Source organism: Myiozetetes cayanensis, unplaced genomic scaffold (genome assembly GCF_022539395.1).
Source record: "Myiozetetes cayanensis isolate MyiCay16 unplaced genomic scaffold, myiCay2020 scf1, whole genome shotgun sequence".
NCBI classification, from domain to species: domain Eukaryota; kingdom Metazoa; phylum Chordata; class Aves; order Passeriformes; family Tyrannidae; genus Myiozetetes; species Myiozetetes cayanensis.
Window position 1 is genome coordinate 106,702,134 of NW_026086604.1, and position 25,220 is coordinate 106,727,353.

General features: G+C 39.0%; 1 protein-coding gene across 3 annotated transcripts in view; it reads right to left on the minus strand.

The window, feature by feature from the left end:
- Positions 1-25,220, minus strand: part of MYRIP (myosin VIIA and Rab interacting protein) — a 209,652-nt gene that overhangs the window by 104,462 nt on the left and 79,970 nt on the right. For all 3 annotated transcript variants that reach the window (XM_050312054.1, XM_050312037.1, XM_050312045.1), the window contains exon 3: positions 14,259-14,480. In XM_050312054.1, coding sequence (XP_050168011.1) covers positions 14,259-14,480 — 222 coding nt within the window. The remainder of the gene's footprint in view (positions 1-14,258; positions 14,481-25,220) is intronic.

Sequence of the window (25,220 nt, forward strand, 5' to 3'; positions counted from 1 at the left end):
TGTCCAACTCTTAAGTGAATGGCCCACAGAGGGGTCAAACCTGCGACCTTGCCATTATTAGCATCATGCTCTAACCAACTATGTTAGCTCACTTTATTTCTACAATCCCTGCTAAAAGGAAATTACTTACAGAGTCCAAATTCTCACTTATATTAAGCTCTTATTCCTGGCCTGGCTCCTCAGATATATCTTCTTTGTAAACTTCATCTGCTGGTCCCCCCACCCCGAAAGGACAGGAGTATCTGCTCTTTGTATGAGTACACCCAGATCTGATTTCATGAAAAAGATTTGCTATGATTTAGGAAATCCCATCACAATGGATCAGGCTACTTGTGAAAAATTCCATTAGAAGAGAATGTTAAGAGTTTATTATATCAGTTGTCTGATTTCAATCAAATCAGCTAGCCTCGGACACAAACCTTAAACAGTCTGTTAGTTAGAATGTATGATGTCTATCTATGTGATATCTAGGAGAAGCACCACTTTTAGATTTTTGCTTCACTATTAAAAAAATCATTAAAACCATGAAATCTAGCAGCTAAAGACAGCTACTACGGAGGAGGTGTTTCCCCTCGCTAAATGCAAAGCTTTATTTTTATGTTTGTTTTTTTTCCTGATCAAGATTTCCCATCTGCTATGTTAACAACTATGAATTTTCCAGAGAGGTCTCTTCAGAATTCACTACAATTATTTGGACAGGAAAGGCTGCTTTTCCCACAGGTGTCTCTCAGGTTCAATTGCAGTGCCTTGACCATTGGAAAAACATCACTGCAGTAACAGCAATAGTTATCTACTTTTAAAAGTGTGGGGTTTTTAGATCTGAAGGCAGAAGCCCCAGTTCTGTGTCCCCCGCATTCCACCATTTTCCCATGTTATAGCACACAGGGGAGCAAATTCTGAGCCACCTTGATGCTTTTCTGACCATGAATCTGCCTGTGGATAAAACAAAGTAACGTGCTCTTCTGCCTTGGAAAGCCCTTCTTCAAACTCATGTTCTGCCAAAAGCAGGCACAGAGCATACATGGACACACAGTAAGGCTAAAAGAGAAAAGTAGACTGGAGATACCCTACTTCTGATAGATGAGATGAGACTCTGGATTGATTCTTACAGAGGATGCAGAAGGTGAAAAGCTTTAAAATGTCTGACTTAGTTAACTGGATGGTGTATCTGTTATTCCCCACACAAGACACAGTAAGATTAACAGAACCTGGAGCTTTCCAGAACCCTAATTTCCCATATGGAGCCTGTCACATCTCTGTTTTTCATTCAAACATTCCAGGCCTGTAAGACACCAAGTAATAAAAAAAAAAAAAAAGAGCACACTTTATCAAGGTAGGGATTACATTTCTGTCATAATGGAGCAACAAAGTGAAAGCCAGAGTGACCTACTCAACACCAGATGGGGAGCAGGTTCTGAGTAGGAAGCAGAACCCAGGTCCACCTGGGTCTACTTCCTCATCTGATGAATTCTGTCACCTACAGAGTAATAAAAATATTTCCTCCCTTCATGTACTATAAAAAAATACCTACAAGCCCTCATATAGATCTGTGATATAAGATATGTAGAGACATGGAGGAAACACTCTTTTCCGCTGTAGCAGGATCTATGCATTAATTTTCTACCTTTAAATATACACCAAAGCTATGTTTTGATTTGAAGTTCTTCTACCCTTCACAGACCTTTCAAAGACATTTGAAATGCACACAATCAGCATCAGCAACCATTCAGGAAAATGAAAGTGTCCAAATAATTTTGGAAGTAACAATGATGCCTTCATAACCTAAATGAAAAGTGTGCAAATATCAGATAGCTCATGAGATTCAACACAATTCAGAAGTCATTGCCTGGCTTCAACAACAAGAATGCATACATTCACTTTTTACAAAGTAGTTCTGACAAGACTTTTCAGCTTAAGCAATGCTGCAATGACAACTTTTCCATGTGCCCTTTAGTAACTGGAGTGGTACATTTGAACTGAGAGAAGCAGAATCTTTGTGTGACAGGAGCTAACAAAGCCCATGAAAAGGTCAAACCACATACTCAAACCACATACCCATTTATGAGAGAATTCTTACGAGAGAAGTGGTGCTGATCGGTATTTACATTCTGGTAGCACCCATGAGATGTACTGTGTACCTGAGCTATGAGCCAAATTTAGAGGTGGCGCTTTTCCAAGAAGTTTTATACTTAAACACAAAGGAATTGTCATCATCGTCTATGTCACCAGAAAGGACCTGGGGCAAGCAAAGTTTAACACAGCTGCCCTTAGATAGAGACCATCTGAAGGAAAGCCAGGAGCTAAGCCCTGACTTTCAGAATTTCAAGGCAGTAATTTCTTCACATGACTCTCTAATATCAGTAACTGGTGCATCTGAGCAACGGCAGCTGTGGGAAGGACACTGCCAAACTCAACACAAGCCTTCAAGAGGTGACATATATGCTCACTGAACACAATACTCCGCATCCCTTTGAAAGTCAGCAGATTTAAATAAAGCCTGCTAGGCTGAAGTCCTGGCTGCCTGAGATCAAAGAAGGTTTCTGTCTTAAAACTCCTTCCTCCACGTTTTTCACATTCAGCTTACCCTAGCTGCTATTACTGCAGCTAGTCCACGCTGATCACCTGAGAAGTTTATTTGTCATCCATTAATCCTATCAAAAGTGAGCTGTTGCTAAAAAAAGGTATCAAAAAAGTGATATCACTGCAGCAAGCTCAAAGTGTATGGTTTTGAATTTACACCTCTGCATTTTTCTCAGGCTCTTTTTTGTAAAGAAAAAATCCATGAAAAAAAAATCAAGTATGCAACTTTTAGTTGCAGTCACATAAATTACACATAAATGGTCAGGTGAAGGTTCTGGGGGTCAAATCACCGCCCACAACTACCCTGTGGGAGGATTTAGAGAAGGAAGTGCCAGACTATCCTCAGAAGTGCTCAGGGAGCAACAAGAGGCTATGGATGCAACCGAGGACATGAGAAATCCTGATTAAATATAAGGAAACATTTATTCATCACGACTGTGTTCAAACACTGGGACAGAGGCCCTGAAAGGCTGCAGGATCTGCATCCTTTAAGAGCTTAAAAACTTGACTGGAAAAGTCCACAAGTAAAATGCTCCTCCTCGTCCTGCTTGGAGAAGGGGATTAGGACGGAAACCTCTGGAGATCATTTCCAGCCTGAATTATTCTGTAATCTTCTTCCCAGAGACCATCTTAAGGGGTAGGCATATGTGCAAGTGTAGCTTCATCCCACATCTGCTAGCAGCCTTCAAGCTGGTTCAGCTTCCAGCGGTGCTGCCTTTACAAGCCCTGTACAACCTGCTGTGAATCACTTGCTCTGTTTCACCTTGGACCTCCCTTATCACCAGAGAGGGGCTCACTGGAGCCCCAGCCACGACAGCCCAGGGAGGAGGTGGCTGGCACAGTACCCTGACACCTGAGGAGGAATAAACAGTGTGATTTTTCTGGCTGTCTGTCCTTTTTTTTATAAAGTCTATTCATGCAACAGGCATACTGTAAAGTCATAGCCGGCTACCTATGGAGCTGCAGTTCCGGGTTTGCTAAGACTAATTCTATTAAGCAGTGGAATATGTTAGTGTATGGAGTATATGAGGCAGGCATCTGCCAAAAAATTTGCTAATTATATACTGGTAGTGCTGTTCAAGATCCCTCTAGTGTTACTAATCCTTTATGCAGACATGTGCTGTTTAATTGCCAGTTGGGAATTACCATGACACGTTACATGACTAATTTTTCAAACTACAATCGTGCTATTTCCCCCACCCTCCTCCTTACACTTTTCTTGTCAATCTCCTTTCACTCTACTCTGTTGCTGTTTCTCTTGCCAGAACCACCTTCTTCGGTGGCAACTGCAAAACTTTGAAAGTGGAAAATACAGTATTTAAATGTTCTGCACAGAATGGACTCAGAAAAATATGCTTTTGCAGGTCTCAAAACCAACCCTCTCTACCTAAACCCTGTGGAAGACTACTTTGAAAGCTGGTGTTTCTCAAGAATATTCAATCTCTAATTATAATTTGCATGATAAGAAAAATAAACCACTATTACCACACTATGCTTAGGAGTAACAGAGATACTAAGTTACGTATGTTCTCTGTGTGAGCAGTCTAGTTTCTGTACTCAGATATAGTTCCAGGGAGCAATGGTGAAACAGACATGTTCCAAATTATTAACCCTAAATTCCCTTACACCCAATAGCCCTTTGATCCTAGAAGCAAAACACAAAAAGGCATTTTATCATAGGTCACAATACCCATGACTTAAAGGCACCAGTTGTAATGTGGTGGGTTTTTTTAAAACATGTAACAGAACTACTTCCCCCAGAAATGAATGGCTCAGAATTTCCGGAGCATAGGAGGTACAGGCATTCAAAATGTAGCTCACAGTGGACACTTCTCAGTAGAGCACTTTACAGATGTTTTTCCCCCTTGAGACAATTTCTAAAAACATTTTTCATTAGAAGTATGCACTGCCATCACAAACAGAGCCTGGCTATTGGTGAGTTTGCAGGACTGGGACAAGTCATCACAATTTTTTTCCCTGCTGTTAAGAGATATTAATTCACTTTTTATCTTGCCAGAGTTTAAAAGTGCTTTTGACAATTGCAGAGATTGCAATTGTCTACCTGAGATACAGAGAACTCAAGAAATCCCCTAGGTTACAAAGTCCTGCAAACACATCAGTGAGACAAAATCACAGCTATGACTCCTGATACAATTTCTACCACCCTTTAAATGGATTTCCTCTACATCACAAGCATTCATTCAAGTTTCAATACTCCAGGCACTATTCTACAAAGCCGCTACATTGACAGCCGGGAAAAATCATGATCACAAAGCAAATCCGTCATCAGCAAATTGAAAACAAGGTGAACCATGATATCTCTATTACCCTATTAACCTCACATACAACCTCAGACTGTGAGAGATAATGGAAAATAATATTGCCTAACTTGATGAACAAACTCTCTCATTCAAGCCTAATTTTCTCTTGGGAGCCTCATGAAAAGAGGATGGCCTTCTCAACTTGAGGTCTGGAGAAACATCCCTCAAGTCTTCACATCTATGAACAGAAACAGAGACGAAACACAAACGAACCACTACAGACATCTAACTCCCACATATTGCCAAGAGACACCACTTGATGAATTACAACAACATGGTTACAGCATATTAAATTTCAAATCAAAATTATCAGGGCCAGCAGTATTACAGGTCCAGCAGCCACGCCCACATCATTACCTTACAAAGATTCCTTCCCAAAGCAAAAGTGTTCAACCCAAGAAGTAAGACCCCTTGTTCACAGAACAGCCCCCCTAAAAAGTGACTAACAAAACCACATCAAAGAAGTGTTAGCAACTCCCTGTTGGCATCCAGCAATCTAGAGACAGAAGTCAAACTGTAAACCCATACCATGTCTTAAATTATGGAGGGGGAGGGGAGAGCTATGAGGAGAGTAGAAGATATATTTGGTAGGATTCTGAAGAAAAGTTTTAACTTCATTGCCCATGTTTCAGGCAACTGAACTGCAATCTCTTACAGATTCATTTTCAGATTTTTATGTCAGGCCTCATCATTTTCCTGTTAATGTGAAGAATTTCACTTTTACTACAACAGCTTTCTGATGAAAACAGTTTATCAAAATAAATCCCAAGAGCCCTATAAATCCAATAATCTGAAAACGAACAGGAAATTTTCTTTTGCTATGTTCAAACAGCACTTTCAAATAGTTCACAGCTTCTGCATGCAAAAGTATTCTTGTTTAAGGCAATTTTTATTTAGGCACTATCTCAAAATTTGGTCATCATTTTTTGAAGCTGTTTTTGGGTAAAAAAAAAAAATAGAACAATCTGAAATGAATGGAGATGCAAACTCAAAGACAGCTTTAGATCATAGTTGGCTTTTCCCCCTTCGTTAACATTATCTTACTTGTGAATACAAAATAAATGAAAGAGCTGCCTGTTAACTCCCAGGTTGAAGTGAACAAGACATTTGTCTGGACAGCCAAAGCAAAAGACGTAGGTGTGATGCAAGACAGGAAAAGGCATTAAACATACTTCCAGTACAGGTAACTGGCAAACATTACCACTTATTTCATGATCCACAACTGTAGGGTCATATTTTGAAAGTTGAGGGAGCGGAAGATGCACACAAATTTTGAAAATGTCATCTTTGGCAGAAAGACAGGGCAATTGCTTTTTCCACCTTCCTTTTCCCCTGACTTACGGAAGCAGGACAAAATATGCAAACATACGATCTCACGCATTCTTACTGAAGATACTAAGCAGTGAGTGCTTTGCTACCTGTTTTGTGGAAGAGGTGGGCCTGAGTAGTAAGAACATTGAGTGACTTATTTATTGATGTGGTCAATCTTCTTTAAAATGACAAATTAAGTTCTCGCTTTAACTTCTTTGGTAACACAAGAATGTTTTAAGAGGGTAATATTGCAAACTGCACTAGCTAGAGGAAAGAAACATTTGTTTTGCCACATTTGATTTGCCATTCACTGCTGGTGGCTACAAGTCTGGAGAATTTCCAATTTTCTTGACAAAAAAAAAACAAACCCTGTGCTAACTACAGCATTTATAATGCTTCTAAGGGTACACACACATAATTGGGCAGCTAATCACAGTTAACAGGATAAATCTCTTGGAGTAAAGAAACACTGAGGAGGCGCAGAGGGTCTTTATCCATAGGAAGTGGGATAAAAATAATATAATTTGGCAAAGTAATCTGAATTTCTCGTGGATTGCCAAAATAGTCTTCATATAAATCTTATAATGACAGAGTCGGAGAGGCATACAATACAGATATAAGACAGTCTTCCTTCCTTGTAAGAGGTGTACAGGAGGTAAATCTATATGGTGATTTAGAGGGAGAAGACTCTTCCTTCATGGTAAACATAGCATCACTCCTCTTGCCCAAGAGACATCACCCCACAGTTCCTCAAATTCACAGTGGGTCCCACCAAACATGAAGAATAGAAAAAGCAAAGAGCATGCATACAACATGTCGCTTGGGGACTGGCAGAGTACAGGCCAGAAGCTGACTTCACTCCTTGAGGTGGCAATGCTAGAATCAGTTGGAGCAAGATTTCTGTACTTTGTTAAAGTTTGACGTTTGCATAAATGCAACAGAAGAAAACATGATGACTCAGCAAATGTTGAAACAAACATACAACAAACCAAGTAGCAATCTTTCATTATTAATAATGAAAAAATGTTCAGTAATATGTCTATGTGAAAGTTACTCCTTAAAGTTACTTCAAGAGTGTTAACCACAGCATGACTTTGTGCTTTACTACGTTCATTTTATGATGTGAAAAGAAGTAATAGGGCAAAATAAGACTTAACAAGTCAAATCTGATTTTCCCTTTTCAAAAAATAATCCAGCATAGTTGCCATTTAATAGAGACCAGAAAAAAATGAAGCAATGATATACAAAGATACTCTGATTTCACCCAAAAAATCGAACATCTGATCTAGAGGAGCAGTCATGAAAAATGCTGCTTATACAAGTTTTTTCTATTAAAAAAAAATCAGAAGATTTAGTTTTAAATTTTCACTTTTTTTTTTTTCAAAGGAGACTTTCACCGGTACTAAATCAGTGCTCTTTAAAATAAAGAAGTTTAACAGATTTTTTTAACAGTTTTTTCAGATTAACATGTTTTGAAAAACAGTTTTCAAAGAACATTATGATAAGAGGATTTTAGAAACCCAACACAGAGAGGAAAAACATAAATCAGAAATCAGTCTCTGTTAGGCAAGTAAACATACAGTGATCCTGAAGAGGACAAGGAAAGGGTGATGATTGCCAGCGCTGAGGAATATCCCAGTGTGTTCTAAGGCCAACAGATAGTTCAGTGCTGCTGCATGACCTCGGGAGAGGGGCAGGGGGGCTGAAATGCCTGGGCAGCAAATGTCTCCTTCTGAATGTTACAGTTTGGACTGACTGAAAAGTGCTTCTCTGAAGCCCAGTGTCTCACATTTCAGCTAATGTTAGTACAGAACAGAGCCAAAACGCTCTCCCTTCTCAGGAAACCAAAAAGAACTCACTTGTGACCTTCCACAGGGTATCAGGGAAACACTTTAAGTGTCACCCAGAAGCAGACAGCAGCACCAGTTGGAGAGAAAAAGAGAACCCAGCATGGGTAAATCAGAGGGGTTTATTAGAATCCAAAGCTGCCTGGACACACTGAGTTTATCATAACTATCAGAACTAACACTTGTCTCAGTTTACTCAAAAATCTTCCATAGTAGAGGAGTTGTCAGAAAAGCAAACTTCATCCCTTCTGTCAACCGGGAAAACTCCATTGCAACACACAAAAATATCACCCTACTTAGACTACATATGTCCAGGAACAACTTTCTCAAGATTGAGCATCTGAAAACATGAAGCCATTGGCAAGACAGTATGAAAGGAAGTAACCACTTTCTTCTTTAAGACAGAAAGACAGCAGATTAAACATCTGATATATTTAAAAACATTAAGAATAGTTACACTACTGATACAAAGAATTAGTTGAAGTGGTATTGCTTTAGGCAGAACCCCTGTATTAATGAGGGATGCATAAATTTGATATTATGCTTCAAAAGGAAGAAAGGTACAAGTATTATTGAGTCAACCACCCAGGAGGCAGAATGACAGACTATTTTTTGACAAAATTTTTTTAATTCACTCTTGTAGGAAAATCTCGGCTTGCGATCCTTTACCTATTTGTAAGTTTGAGCCCTCTAGTTATTGTCATCTCTTATTCTTCCTTGTTTGACCCCCATGAACCCTACGTCTTTCCTGAGTGCCACCAACACGACGTAGGGGCTGTGGTGGCTCACAGCCCTCCAAGTCTCCCGCAACAGCAGTCAAGGACAAGGTGAACAGCACATAAAGTTCCAGTTGCAGAACTGATGCAAGGGAAGTTCTTCCATAAATTGTGCTTGATATTTAACATCTTCTATATCAGCTACTGTAAGGCATGATGTTCCCACTTGACACTTAAGTGCCCACAATTAAAGAATCCTATGTAATTTTAATTAGCTCTCAGTTTGTCACCTTCACTGAAAGTCCTTCAGCTTTTGCAAAACTGAAAGTCGAAGTCCAATCTATAACTTATATGCTGCTTATTATTGTGGAAAAACTGTGTTACATCCTCTCATATTCCACTCCTCCCAGTTTAGCAGTCCCAATATTTTTGCACACTATTTACAAAATATTCATTCCTGCTAGAGAAGATGTTTGATAACTTTTCCTACTATGACTTGCCAAAGGTAGGTGGAGCCAAACACAGGCAAGCACTTTTATATTGAAATTGAATATAAAGTTGTGGTATTCTACCCTCATTCATTCTCTGCAAGAATCCAAGCACTTACTTTTCTGTGCGGCTAAAACACAAAGGCTTTAACCATGCTGACTGCAGCAAAACTACTATAATAGGAGTACATTTATAATACTTAGCACTTTACAGCAATAGCATTTAACTTTTCAACCATCGACTTCCAAGAGCTCAGCATCATCAAATCCATTCTGCACATGGGGAAACTTGACACATGGAAACTATCCCAAGGTCACTTGACAGTTAAAACTGGAATCCAGTACTTCTAAACCACTAATTAGTCCTCCGGGCACTCAGACACATTCACTTCCAAGGCTACTTAAAGCTAGAAAAGATCGCTTAATTAGCACTCGTATTTAGCTGTTTTAATAGACCTCTCTTTCTTACTCTCCTCTTCAATTCCATTTTTAGATACTTTTCTTAAAGCTCAGTGTAGCATTGCAGTCTGCTGTATGTTATGCAAGTTCAGCTTTATTCTGTCTAGCAGAAATGAAATTCTTCACAGTGCATACTTCAAAATAATTAACACAGATCAGTATAGCAAAAAACCTAGCAGAGATCAACCTGTCAAAGCAACCAGTTTGCACATTCCTCTCTCTCCTCCTCCAGTCAGGGAACAACTGAATAAACCAAAGACTGTTCTTGGCTCTTGTGCAAAATCCAAGCTCTTGCCCTTGCTCTTCACGGGTACAGTGAGAAAAAGGATATGGAGTCTATGATCCACTGCAATGCTAAAGCATGGTTAAGGAGAAGGAGATCAAGAGACAGGATACAAAACAGAGAGACAGTGGTGGTAGAAAGAGGAGGAAGAAAATTTGAATAGAGCAGCAGGCATTTTTGGAAGCAATTGCATCAGTATCTGCAAGTACATACAGCTGAGAAAAATAATTTTCACTGCAATGTACTTAAAATTAGTAAATCCCTTAAATACAATATGAATAGGATCATTCAGAGGACTTTTAAAAAAGCAGAACAAGATCCATATGGGTCCAATGAGGACAACATGCACAAGGTAGAACTAAGACTTTATCTTCTGTGCTATGCCACACAGCAAGTGAATCTTCCCATACAATTCTATGATCTCGGAAGAAAAAACACATTTCTTGGCATTTATGTGACAAAGTCACAGCTTCCAAGTTCTATAGAAGTTCTCTCTAATGTCAGACAGGGACCTCAAACTGCAGAAATAGCAACTGTCACAAAACTATACACAAAGCTCCAAGCAATGGCTGAGGCAGACTACCTAAAATATATTTCAGCTTCCTTTTACCAGATGGTTTAGCCTGCTTGAAAAGAAAACAAGATTGCTAAGTCGCATTACATCTTCATTAGCTTTCCACAACTAAGTCCTGAAATCGACTGTTACGTTACAGCTGAACACATCAACAATCAAATACAAGGTTTAGTTATTAACTAGGAGTACTACTTTTTCTCAAGTTTTTCCCAAGGTTTTGTCAAATTTTGATGTTTTTCTTTCTTTTCCCCTTTAGAGACTTTAGTAGGTTTTACACTAAAACTTGGATCAGCTAAGCAGAAGATATGTACCCTCTAGCAGGCTAAAATCCCATCTACCATCAACTTTATCATGTTTCCACAAATACCCCCTCTGTTCTGCTGACATTAAAGCACATTGCAGCATTTTAGAGGGCCCTACGAATTAAACCATGTGAAGTATAAAGCTTTTATTTAGAACTGTTCCTGAGGCTGGCAAAGCTCCTTTCTGTTTGAGAAGTGTTCTGCCTGCTAAATGAACCTAGACTTTTATTTCCTGTTGCAATTTTTATTTTATCAGAAACATTGCTCCCTTTTTACATTTTATCAGAAGCATTGCTCCCTTTTTACATTAGCATTAATCCCAATAAATGCTAGTTGTAGACAAATGTACTGGGCACTGCAGGTAGACTAACCTTAATAGATTTTCTTAAGTCTCATTCTAATGCACATTAATAAACCCTAATGTATATCAAATTAATCTAATTAATTTTCAACTTCCAGTAAAACAGTAGCATTTACCACTGATGCAAGTTGTTAGATTCTAGTTAGAATCCTACTTTTTAACTGGGTACCACACCAAACTCAAAAGAAAATGTAATGAACATTAATCAATAACTCCAGATTGAAAAGTTGATAAAGGTAATTGTTATTGCCTTGATTTTTTTTTTTAAGCAGCAGTCAAATCAGAAGTATAAAAACAAAACAAAAGAAAAGAGCAGTTCTCTTAAACATTCAAATAAATCTGTGTTGCAAACCACCAGTGTGACAATTTTTGGGTCCCATTTTGAGCCAGAACACTACTTTACATGAAGTCAGTATAAGAAGCACGACTGTGTTTCTCATTAGTTAACGACATAAAGAAGAAAAGGAGCAGTGACTGGGTCTCAATCTCTAAATAACTGTCATTAGCAAAAGACAATTAACAACAAAACAGCTCTTATAAAACAGAATAATGACTTCCTGCAGACAAGGTGATGCCCTCTTAGCCACAGCCTGGCTCAAGGAAGCTAAGCAAGAGGCCACTAAGTGATGACCTTTCATCATCTGAGTGAGAGTTTTGAGAACAAGTGAGAAAATCACTCAACAGGTGGATGTGAAGCCATGAAAGGATTAGGTGTCCATGCTCCCACTCACAACAGAGACAGTAATCTTTTGATATGCAAATGGAGAGACCAGAAGAAGGGAACTAAGAATGAGGGGGGACTCACGAATGGTCGTCATGAAAAGCTGAGGTCCACAGCCAGATGTTTGGGTACCTTATTTTGGATTGGAATCTATATACTCATCCTACAGTCCCAAAGTAAAGTGTGACTGGTTTAGAAGACCTGCAAAAACGTGCATTTTAATGGATTACAGTTTTTTGTTTATTATTAGTATAGGTGTTAAACTGGAAAGCAGAGTATCACGAGCAGGGTATTCTGGGATGGAGTTCCTTGAAGAAGGGAAAAGAAAAGTGTTCTCAGACACATGAAAAGCATGCCCTATTTCTACTAAATGAGCAAAGAACCTCTGTGTCTGGCATCAAAAGCATTAATCCAGAGGGCAAAGAAACTGCCTGGAATCTACTTAGCCAAGAAGATTTAAGAAGTACAGACCTCAGCAAGCTGCCTAAATACATTGTACAAAACTTTGGAATAATCAGAAATGCTCTATACACAAATCAAAACCTTGAAATTAGTAATATATAATTTTATCATAACATTAAGAAGACACACATGAGAGAAAAAACCTCTAGAAGATTAATAACGGTATCCAGGGATAAATCTAAATCAAGATGTATTAGTGGAATGTGTGCTAAATCTGGAAAATTGGGAAACTGAAGGAAGATTCTCCAGTTCCTCACAAGATCAATACAGACATTGCTGTAAAGACAATAAAAGAATAAAGAAAATAAAGAAATAAAGAAAATATTAGTAACTTATTTACAGGTGGATAATCAACTTTAAGGGTCAGAAATAGCATTTTTATCATATAGCTACAAATTTTTCTTCTGAAATTAAATTCTTCTGAGACTTTTTTTTTTTTCTGGAGTCAGTAAAAGCTATTTTAAGTGCAGTTCATCAGCATCCACAAACCGGGATGCCTGTGCTGTTGCTCATATGGATGAACTCAGGATAAATGGAAGACAGAGGTGTAATACGAAATGGTTGCATGACTAAAGTAGAACAAAGCACTAGCTCCATAGTTCTCTGTGTTGCTGGAAAAGATACTCCTATCATTCATCTGCCTCCTCACTGGGGGAAAAGGGGTGCCTGTAGGTTTTCCAGAGTAAAAGTCAGAGAAGGATCGGGTGCCCTAGAGAACACAACCACCTTTACCTTCAAAGACTGGCATTTGGAAACATGGTATCATCTATCTGGGATGCCTAGGATTTTAAGGCCCTGTGTCAAAGGGCACACACTTCATTCACAGATATCATAGGAAAGCTTAAATTTCAAGTGGGTATTTATGGGAAACATAAAGAAGGAGCAATGAGTCTTTTTTGAGCACAGGAATATCATCAGCATTGCAAAGGAACTTTGCTCTTGTCTTCATCCTGTGTTCTCCACTAAAGGGAAAGATGAAGAATAAACAGCTATCTCTGTCACATTTGCTCAGCTGCTTTACTTACCAATGTTCAAAATTAACCCACAAGGAATTGAGTCACTGCATTCACCCTTCTTATCTGAGTTAAAAGGCCTTGGTCAGTGCTACATCATCACAGATAGGGCTGCTTTTGGAACTTGGCCTGCAGTGCATACAAGGACTATCACAGTTGCCATCCAAGGAATGGCCCCTTTGCTGCTGTAAAATATTTGCTTGAATTTGCTTTGTTTTTCTGATGCTATCTTTAAATGTGGTGGCTCTGTTACCCTCAGAAGGGTGAGATACTGAATCCCTGATACCCTCTGCAAATAGAAGCCTGGTAGCATATTCTTAACAGATGTTGCACTGCTGTTTTCTCTGGGAACTTGCCAAAGTAAGCTCAAAGCATCCCCACCAATAAGCTGGTATTTAGAAAAGCACTCCAAAACAGCCACAGCTGGATGATCTATTCACCAATATTCTTTTTTCCATTCCCCACCCATCAATGGGATTTGCTGCAAAACGATTAACTGCTTTACCACCATCTGTGCTCAGGTTCCATTAGTAACCCAGGTGTTTCAGGAGACCCCAGTCCTGCACAAGCTATGTCCAATTACTGCTTGCTGATACATCAGTTCAGCTAAGCAAGCCTGGAAAATGCAACAGGTGACCAAACACTCTCAGAACAAATTAACCTCTACAGAAACCAGGCATGTCACACCTCAGGAACAAATCAACTCCTACATAAACAGGTACTTCATGTCCTATCCCACCAGATTTAACTACTGACAAACAGAAGGAAAAGCTCCGGTCAGGCCACAGTTGCTTTGCACAGGTTGCTGAACAGCCTTTACCTTGCTTGCTGACAGACGCTGCAAATCCAAGCCTTCTCCTTCTTCTGGTAAGTACTGCAGTTCTTGCAGATGTTGTACTTGCAGTCTTGGCACTGTCGCTTGCTGTTGATAAGAAATGTGAAAGGGGAACAGCAGCGAATACAGCAGTGCTCATTGAACTTCTGCTGCTTGGAAAGGATGCTGCACTTGTTACCCTCTTCATCCAACTTCTGCTTCATCTCACTGGAATGAAAAGCAAAAGAACAAAAATGTAAACAAAATTTCAGTGGCAAATCATTCTCCTCTCTCCACATATTCATTGCATAATCTTCAAATAACTTTTGCAGATGTGAAATAAATGTCAGGAACGCATATTCTAAATTTAGAATTGAGAAGCAAAAACTCCTGCATTCCTTCGAGTCACCCACGGCCAACCCATTGAAACTCTCTGAGTCACAAACCAGGGCAAAATTTACTCTGCTCCAGAGAGACAACCCTCAGGAGAGCCAGGCTGCTATGACAGGTACTCCATTTGTACCAAACATTAGTGTCCTTTAATAATATACCATTTCAGAGAGATTTGGGTGCTTAACTAGTTAGGACCAGTACTAAGACAACTACCAACTGTGAAAGTGTTTGCAGACAGTCTATATAAAGTTTCCTGTATTCCAGCAAAAAGGCTCACTTATAAAAAAAAAACTAAAATAAAATGTGTATGCATGGTATTAAGTACTTTGCTATCTTCCACTTTACAGTGCTTTTGATATTTACAAATGAGGCAATATATTCCATGATAAGAGTAATAAAAAATCATGCAGAAGGAAGAGCTGTGTAAGCAGACAAGTCTGTAAATTCATCACACATTTTCTGGCATGTACAACTAGGATATACCCTAAGAGAAGAAAAAATTAGAATTAATGAAAAATATGTAAAATGAAAGACTATAAACCAGCATGCTTACATTCACTCTTGTAGTTTCTCAGAATTAGTGGTGACTATCTTACTATTTTCAATTGCTAATAAAAAACAGTTATAAGACTAGAGTGACACAGAGGTCTAAACAAAATTTAAAGGTACCACAAAACATAGACTAAGTTGCAGGAAGACAAGAGTCATGACATGCTGATTTACACTTAAATTAATGCTTAAATGTCTTGCTACAGGGAAAAAAAGGAATACACTTATTGCATACTTATTCAGGAACTCAACCAAGATAATCTATAAACATCATTATGAGCCAAGCCCGGAACATTAAAAAGGATCACATTATTGGGCTATACATCTTATTTGCCACTTCTGCCTCAGATCCATAACTCAAAATAAAACCAGCCTATTTTTTAGACTGTTTTAGACTAGCTGCTCAAATCCAAATAAATACTCTTTGGACTTCTAAGTAAATAATCTTTCTTTGTGATTTTTTGCCCAGATGGTAAAACACGATCCTTTTCCCACACTTTTAAAGAATGTAAAAGATGAAAAAAGTAAGATATTATCAGGTAAGTGAGGAAATATCTTCTTTATGCAAGTCAAACTGGTTTCCTCGTGTAAACTGATAGAACTACCCCACTAGTTTGGGGGACTAGTTTGTCTTATCTCCACTGCTCCCTCCTACCATGGTACTACATGGGCAATCTCTCTAGGGGAAGTGAACTGTTCTCCACGTCGCTCCTCCATCCATAGCACACATGCTACTCCTCAGCAACGGAGCGAGACAGAGCAGTGTTCCTTCACAGAAGGAACCTTCAGGTGACCCTGGGTCCCAGAAGGGAAGCTGATGAAGGTGAGGGCTCTATGATTCGCAGAGGAATTCTGGCATGGAAAAGTGTCAGCAGCTCAAGGTGCTGCAAAATGTGCTTCAGGATGGAGACTGCAGGGCTCTAATGCATGATAGCAAGATAAACCACAGCAGCAAAGCCACCAATTAAAGTGCTCCAATAACGCTCACACAATATAAAACCAGGCAGTTTCATTCTTGACAGAGCTAATAAAGCCTGATACCTAGAAAAAGCTGAGCACACACTGAACCTTATCATCAGAACAGCATTAATTACATCTCTCTCCTCCATCGGGCTGCCAACATTCATTACAGTGGTAGAACCTCAATATCGTTAAGGCATCTGCCTCAATGTTAAATAGGACTAAAACTGGCCAACGGATTAAGAAGGTAAATAGGATAGGTCTAGACAGGCTGGCAGATAGAGAGCATGACAGAAAATGCCTTATTTCCACAGGATACCAGGCAGAACAGAAAAGAAAGCAATGCACATCTCTCTGATGGCTATAACAAATTAGGGTTCTCATGCACTGCCTGCCAAAGACTTCTAGTTTCTATAAGGAGTCAAATGGCAAAGGGGACTGTCAACTAGACTTGTCATTTCAAGCCAAAAGGCTATGGTCCACACTCTTTCCTTGAAAGCAAAACATGCGTTTCACATGAAAGCAAAGTGCTGCACAACTCTGGTAGGCAACTCAACTTGCCTGGCTTGAGGAAAATTAGTCAAAATGAAAAGTTAGTTCTGGTTTACTCCCAGCAATATGAGAAAACCTGACTTGCACATGACTCCAGCTGGATGATTACTGTGAGTGGGATGATTAATGCGGGCTTTAATCTCAATACACTGAGAAAGCTGCACTGAAATTCAGGAGTTACAAATTGAAGCTCAAGGCATCCTGAGTTTCAAAGTCTCAGGCTTTGCCTTCAGGACATTCAAATGGCTTGGTACAAGAAGATTGCAAGAATGGTCTAAGGAAAGGAGAGCAGTCAATCTCTCATGCAGTAAAGTGCACTTCCAAAAAGACGACAGCCGCCTGTGCAGAAGCTATTCCTACAAAGCAGGTCAAACCACCCAGTCATTGCAAACATTCCCCCTTCCTTCCCAAGCAACACCTCTTCCCTCCACAAAACACAGATGAGGGGGATGGGACAGAGAAAAGAGGGAGAAGCGCACATTCATGTGTGCTTACTTCCCCAATGAGGGAACGTAAGGTATTTATAGATATGTATATATACATATTTTGTGTGCAAATAAAACAAGCAACAAAAATGACTGCACAAAAAATGTCCCTTTTGGGGAAAGCACAGAAGAGTGGGAACCACAAATGATAGAATTTATTCACATCACAAGTCATAACTGATAGTGCTCAGCTATTATGGTTATGTGTAGCATAGTAATAAGCATCCGTGGAGAAGTCCTGCTGTTTGAATAAATCTCACAATGCATTTAATTTTCAGTCTCACGTGGTTGCATTTCACTGACTGCTTACAAAAGAAGCAAAAAGTACTCAATAGATACCCAAAACGTCTGTCACCAAAACTAATTCTGTCAAAAAAAGTTTTACTGAACTATAAGTTCAATACATATGCAGATGCATATTTAGATTCTTCCAGAGGCTTTTATCAATTAATTTACATTGTTTGCATAAAAAAATATGTAATTAATTTCAGTGAATGTTTTGGGTGATAAAATCAGAGTATGCAATTCCCATACAGGGTAGGAATACTTTCCAGCACACTGTTTTGGATGAAGGTTTCGCTATTATACTCTGAGGGTGAATAGTTGTCTTCCCCTCATCACTCACTACGTTTTTGTGACTTTTTAAAATATAAATTAAATAGCTTTAACTGGCATGGTTTGTTTCTTCTTAGTGTCTTTGAGGATTTTAACTGAATTAGTGAAATACCTTGTCTGATAAGTCACCTTTGGACCTTATGAATGGCATCCCCTTTTGTTTCTACAAATAACACTACTATAGACTTGTAAAAGTAGGATGAAACTTGGAAAACTGAAGCTACAGGATTGCCTTCCTTGCTCTTCACTGCCACTGATTTACAGAGTGATTTGTCCAAAGTCAGAAGGTTTTTACATGCTTCGTTTTAACTGCTGTACAATATCAATAACAGTAAAAGTAACAATGGCAATAATAAACTTTTCTTGTCTACATATATAGATAAATATATCATAGAATCATTTATGTTGGTAAGGACCTTTAAGATCATCAAGTCCAAACGTTAACCCAGCACTGCCAAGTCAATCACAAAACCATGTCCCTAATTTGACAGATCTACATGTCTTTTAAATACCTCCAAGAATTGGTGGCTCAATCACTTCCCTGGGCAGCCTGTTTCCATGCTCAATAACCATTTAGGCGTAATATCCAATCTAAACTTTCCTTGGCACAACTTGAGGCCATTTCCTCTTGTCCTTTCCCATGTTATTTGGGAGAAGAAATCGATCCCCACCTCACTTCAAACCTTCTTTCAGTTAGTTGTAGAACACCTTTGCAGCATCTTTCATTTAGTGACCAGTCGAGTTTCCTTCCCTGGAAATATTCAAAAGCTGTCGCTGGTTACAATCCTGAGTACCATGCTCTAGGAGACCCTGTGTGAGTAGGGAATGTTTGACTAGATGACCTCCAGCAGCCCTTTCCAACCTTACCTATTCTGTGATTCTGTCATACAGTCTTCTCCACTGGTGTACTGTAGTAAGCAACACATTTACAACTAATATTCACGGCAAATGACCCTCAAACTTTTCTTGCCACAAGACCTGATTGCCTTATCTAGATAAAATTCTATTTCAAGTCATTTTATAGTATACAGCAAACTGAGTTCCTACTTATAAGCAAGTAGGATAAGATGTATTCCATGCATTATTGTAATACTGTTTTTACTTTGGACTTAATACTACTTACTACTATTCTGGTGGGATTCAACAGGACTGAGGCATTTTTTTCTGTGCTATTGCAATGGCCTCAGCTTCAAAAACAGGCTGGCAGGTTTAAGTATAATTCTTTAGTGTTTGCCTGAACAATGCCTTCTCCTCCAATAAATATCTTTAGAACAACTGGTATTTTGCATGTCCTGAATACAGAAACTTTTTGTTTGTTTGTTTTTGCCCAGCAGTGTGAGAAGGATCGTTTTTTTCTCTAAGCTACAGTTGGATACTCACAAAGCTCTATGACTGTAATTATTCCATATTTTAATAAATGAAACAAATTCTAGATGACCCTGTATGCTTCCAAGCAAGGGGCATTACTGTGATTACATACTCAAGGGCTGGGGCAGGTGGGGCTATAACCTCAAACTGCAAAGCCAACAATAATATACATGTTGGCAACTTGCCATAGTAAGACGACGCTATGAAGTTTTAAAAAAAAGCTGGAAAGAAGCCTATGATGAGTTTGAGAAACAGTTTAAAAAAGTCTTTGCTGCATATATAAGGTAAGGATGATCAAACTCCAAGCCTCTCCCCACAGTGCAGCAATGGAAGGGAGTCCATAAAACAGCAGGCCACGGTCAGGTATATTACAACATAATGCTACAAAACCCCACCTGTTTTTCATGTAACAAGGAGAAGAGTTCCTGGTGAAAACCTGATAGCTTGAGCTCCAAGACAGAGTCTGTACAAGCTTACTCTTGTCTCACACCAGTCTCCATTTCAGATTGCAACCTGGCAGTGTAAAGGTAAAGTCCAGCTGGACTGCTTCCCATTTGCTATGTTACTTCCTTGGGTGATGGACAAATACAATTTTTCCTACTATTTAATCACCTTTTATTTTCCTTGTAGAGTAGAGGTTAAATCTATTCTAGCTCCCTGCACAGGATAAGAGGAAAATGGAGGGACAATGTTCCTAGGAGTTACAAAAGAATCCTATTTCCTTCACATCACTCTCTCCTGCTGAACAGAGGAGCAGTGCTTTGATCACAAGTTATCAAGGACAGGTGGAAACTCTCCTTCCGTACTACAGATGAGGGCTTCTGTTTCCTGTCCTCTTGATTCAAATTACACCTGTTTCATAGCATAAGCTACTTTTTATCCATTTGGCATTGGAACCTTTTTCCTTCAAAGAATAATGAGTAGGCAGCATACACTGAAAAGTGCTTTTCTTAGGGGAGCAGTGTTCAGCTCAGCTGTGTAACTGGTTGCCTCTCTTCTCTGCATTTGTTTGCCCTAACTCCCAAACCAGAAGATCACCAATTTGTCTCAAAACTGGTTTTAATCTTTGTTTGACAACTGTAAAGAGCCTTAAAACATTGTTTCCCTCCACAGAAGAGAATGCCTTCAGACACTCTTCTATCCAGGCATCCTTAATACTCACCTATACATAACAAGCTATTGAGGCATTTTTCTTAGCACAAAATGCATATTCTGGAGAGCAGGTGAACAAGTTCTGATGTGCCTGTTCCCAGTCCGTCAGAGAAATCATTTTTACTAGCTGCACCTCATGTTTTTCCACTACCACAGGCAATCTAAACTTGGTCTGTTGGGCTGGAGTTTCCCCGGGTTACAGAGATCAGCTAAAAATACAAGTTCCATCAGTACTCTCTAAGCTACAACGGTGGAGAACAAAGGGCTTTACATATTCACAGGTTAACATGCATATAGTATTCCCATCTCTGCTCTCCTTAGATCTGCCAGATGTGCACCAGATGCTGGAGTTGGGGTAAAGATCCTTTAATTCGTAGATAGCATGATGTCTCTTACTTCTTCGCTACTAATGGCTATTAAAGAAAGTTTCCTTTTCTGTTGCTGGTACAAGCACTATTAGTTGGCATCTGTTATCAGCTGGAACTGACTGATGTGATAAATGAAATAAATAATATACTAGTATTATTTTAAATTCCTCCTCATTTTATAAACCCATAAATTGCCAAGGGACATTGTATTTAACCCCATTTTCTTTTGTCATGTTGGATATCACAGGAGCACAGTCTATGCAACACATTTACCTGAAAAGCTTTGAAATCTTCTGTGGATAAGTGGAGCAGCGAGGGTGAAGCAGGTTTTGCATTACAGAGTAGATATTCTGGAGAGCTCTGGGGATATTAGAAATCTCCACATGAAAGCTAAAATGATCTTTTCCAAGACACAGTGCTGAGAGTACGGACTCCTTTGCCCTCCCATTCTAATACTGCCACATGGGACACATGAAAATAAATCTGGGTTTTAACATACCTTTTCCCCCTCACTCTTCCTTCAAATGTGCTCTCCTATCTCAGTTAAAGATTGGTCTTCAGCAAGGCAGGGTGTTCTGAGGTGAAATAATTAGTCAGTGTTGGGGACAAGCCCTTCTGTTGCAGGTGCAGAACCTTCTGGGTAAATCCTGGGTTTGACTGAGAGTAGCCAAAAGGTTTATTATACCTGTTGGACATCAACCACAAGCTAAAACATTTTCCCCCTTTTCCCTATTTCCTTCATAATAAACCACTGACCACTACTATCTGAGTGATTTTTCAAATAATTTCACCTGCATATGCCACAGCCCCACAACATAACTACAGAATGGTAAACTACAATTATCATTTACAAGAGCATATTGTGACACCTTCCTCTTAGATTACAAACATATAATACTTTGTGATACTACCCTATTAAACTGCCTAACAACATAGCAAAACATCATTTGTTTTACCGCCTTTCTTATATGCCTTCTCTGCTTTTTTCCTTCCCACATCTGATAGGGATTTATAGCAACATAAACCTTTGCCACATTCCCCTCTATCTCATTTCCTCTCAATAAATGTCATTTTGCTCTCCCCGAAGTGTATTTCTCACTGCCTGCCTGGTATCTTTTTTGAACAAGTATATCAATGTTTCTTGCCTCTTTTAACTAATTATAGTAGAATTTTATTTCATCCTTCAATGTCCTTTCCAAGTAATTTCCAGAAACAGCAAGAAGTTTATAAAACTGCACTGCATCAACAGCACTGATAACTACTTACCACAGTTTATTTGACCAATAAAATCCTCCGTCTAAAAGTGTTCTATTCCCTGCCATTTACTGTTATCCTACATATTAAGCAACCAAAGTGCAGTTCTAAGTCTCTCTAATGCATTATTTTTGTAGCAGTCATTCTCTATTTACCATTTTGCAGCTTATAATAGTGTATTTTATCACATACTTAATCCTGTTTTTCTTCTCCTTGTAGCAAGTGGAAAAAAAATAGTTTAACAGAACTAATTGTCACATGCATCTAATTTTAAAGGGATAAAACCTGAATTCCTAGCCATATATTTACCAGATTCCTCTGATTATTTCACTGTAGAGGAAAGGAAAGTATTAATGAAATGCTGGTACATTTGCACAATTGACCTGCATTCCCCCCTGCCATTTGTCACACTTTGTTCCTCTCCCTGTGTGCTTCTCACTCGATAATTTCACCTTTCTCCTATCAGGTCCTGACTTTCAGTACAGGGTCATACCCAGAGAATGATAAATACAGATAAGCATTGTTTAGAATAAAGTATTGTTCAATTCAAAGAGACCAAAAATATTTAGTGAAAGAAAAAAAATTTTAAATGTATATACTGTCCCATCATATTTACATGCAATACATTCTTTGTATCACTGGTGGCATCTGTGAGTCTATCCTTCTTTGAGTCTATCCTTCCAATTTTATGCCCATATCAGCTTGACAAACTTCATTTAATAATAGAAACACTCCTACTACCTTAACAGTTCTCTCAGCACTCCTTGCAAAGTGCCATCTGGCTTGACCTTGTGAAACACAATTCATAGCCTGGCTAGTGTACAGCAGGAGAGTAACTGAGACATCGACTCTGAAAATCTCTGAAGTATTCATTATGAGTCATTCTTCCCTCTTCCTGGCTGAACTTTCAGCAACACAGACCTACAAAGATTTGCTCTAGAATCAGTGCTGTTACTTGGCCCTTCCCAGCACAACACACAGCACAGTAAACAAGCACAGGCAGCAGAGCAAACAGCAGAGCTCACTAAGAAAACAGGTCTCACAGCCTGACAAGTCAGAGCATCAGAGACTGGGTGTGTGCTGTTAGAAAAAGCAGCACAAAGATGTTCATCCTGGTGTGTGTACAGACAAGATGAGTAACGCTACATACTCAAGGGCTTTCTTCCCCATGAAGATGGCTTTAAAATTTGCCCATCCCAACAACTGCCTATCCAGAGAGTGGCTACCACTCCAGAACCCAGGTGGGATGGACACACTGGGAAAGTCACATCCCCTACAAGCATGGGGAACACAACACAGACAAATCTGTGTGAGTGTCCTCCCACATCAATGTCCACTGAGTATTTTGCCACTTCCTGCAACAACCATGAGAGCCACAAGGAGAAAGCAGAAGGCATCACAAATGGGCCATCCCTGGGATTGTTTCTAGTGAAATCCCTATGCAATCCTAGGAGCACACAAGAGGTTCCCATTAACTTGGTCTCTGTGTGAGTTCCTAGAAACTGTAGCACTTAATTCTGTATTTTCAAGAAGTCCATTTGTGCACAGCTCCCAAAGTCCCCTTCCCTAGTCCAACACCTCTTCATGATGCCCATGCCTCTAACACACAGTAAATACTGTTCTTAGATATTCCATGCAGACTCTGCAATTCAAATAGCTTAAAGATTGCAAGCCAATTGTGATTCCAAACAGCCAACAAGTGTCAAAAAACAGTAGCTTGACATAATTAGCAAATTTAAGCCTATAAACAATAGTAAGTGTATAGTAGTAGCCTTATCTCTATGCTCTCTTAGGTATAGAGATTGTTTGCAATATCCATGTAGGTTTTGTTTGTTTGTTTTAAAGACAAAGACTTTTAAGCTTAAAATTACCACTTACCTGTATCGTACACAAGAAAGTATTTTGGCAGACAAAAGAATCTACTTTCACAGGATGCATTTTATATTTAACACGATGTGGTTACCCAGGTGTGTATCATATTAACAATTAATATTGTTAATATTAACAATATTAATACCTTCTGAAAGCAGTATCATATCCCCTAGAGATATGTCTGCAAAGGGGCAGGAAATATCAATAGCACCTCCACCTCCCCACCCAAACACACTTATTTAGGGTAGTCCTTTAAAAAATATTGGCATAGGCTATTCCTACAGTAACACCTATACTTAACAAAGACACAATCTTCACTTAACACTTGTATAATAATTCAGATATCTCATAGCTAATGTTCGTAATTTAATCCGGAAACTTTTTAGCATGGGAATGTTTCTGCAAATTTAATAACAAACTGATATTTTAACATATAAAAGAATATACAGTAATGGATTGAAAGCCAATCAGTAAGCAACCACACACACACAAAAAGGACAAGCTAATAATTCAGAATTTATTTAGAAGATAATCATCTTTATTTTGCAGCTGCAGCTACAAATGCAGCTTTTTAGCTTTATTCTGCATCTGTGTGTGAGCATGCATGCACATATAGATAAACTGCATTGTTCAATATTCCTTGCAAGTGAAGACTGGGAATCTCACCCACCTAATAGTCCCCATCCCCATGGAAACACAGTAGTAAGGACTGTCCTTGACAAGGCAATTCAGCTAGAGAAGAGGAAACACAGCCAGGATACCAGACAAATGGGATAGTATGGAACTAGTAACTAAAGTCCTGTTGTGCAGATGCTCCTACAGCTCGACAAATCCCAGTAACTCTTCCTCAGCCTCAAACAGGACACAGAAGGTTACAGACAGTGAACTTTACCAGAGGAGAAAGGATGCAGAGCCTCTTTATGCCCTCTGCTCTTCCCAGTTAGGGATTCGAATTGATTCCCATCAATTTGAAGCACAGCAAATACACTTCAGTGGGATGGTTTTGATGAATGGCAAAAAAAATTGAAATAACACAAAAGCTTTAAAAAAATGGAAATTTGCCTCATTCACGATTAGAATTCAGAAAGATGATTAGGTGGTGCATATTTGGAAAAGACAGAATGGTTCTTCACTGTTCTCCACCATTTTTTAATTATGTGTTTGAAATTTTAAAAATGTCAGGTTTTGTTCTGACTTTTTCATAATAAAAGAGTTGCAAAAACTATTATTCAGTTCTTCTGTGGATAGTACCATTCATGCCTCCCTTCTCTCCCTTGTGCATTTTCTGTCTTCAAAAGCAGCAGATGGAAGACATTTCCCCCTTGAGGAGCTTATGACACAGTCAGACCCCAGACTTGGTTCACGTACTTGGCGCAGACCCTCTGGCTATGTCTGAATTT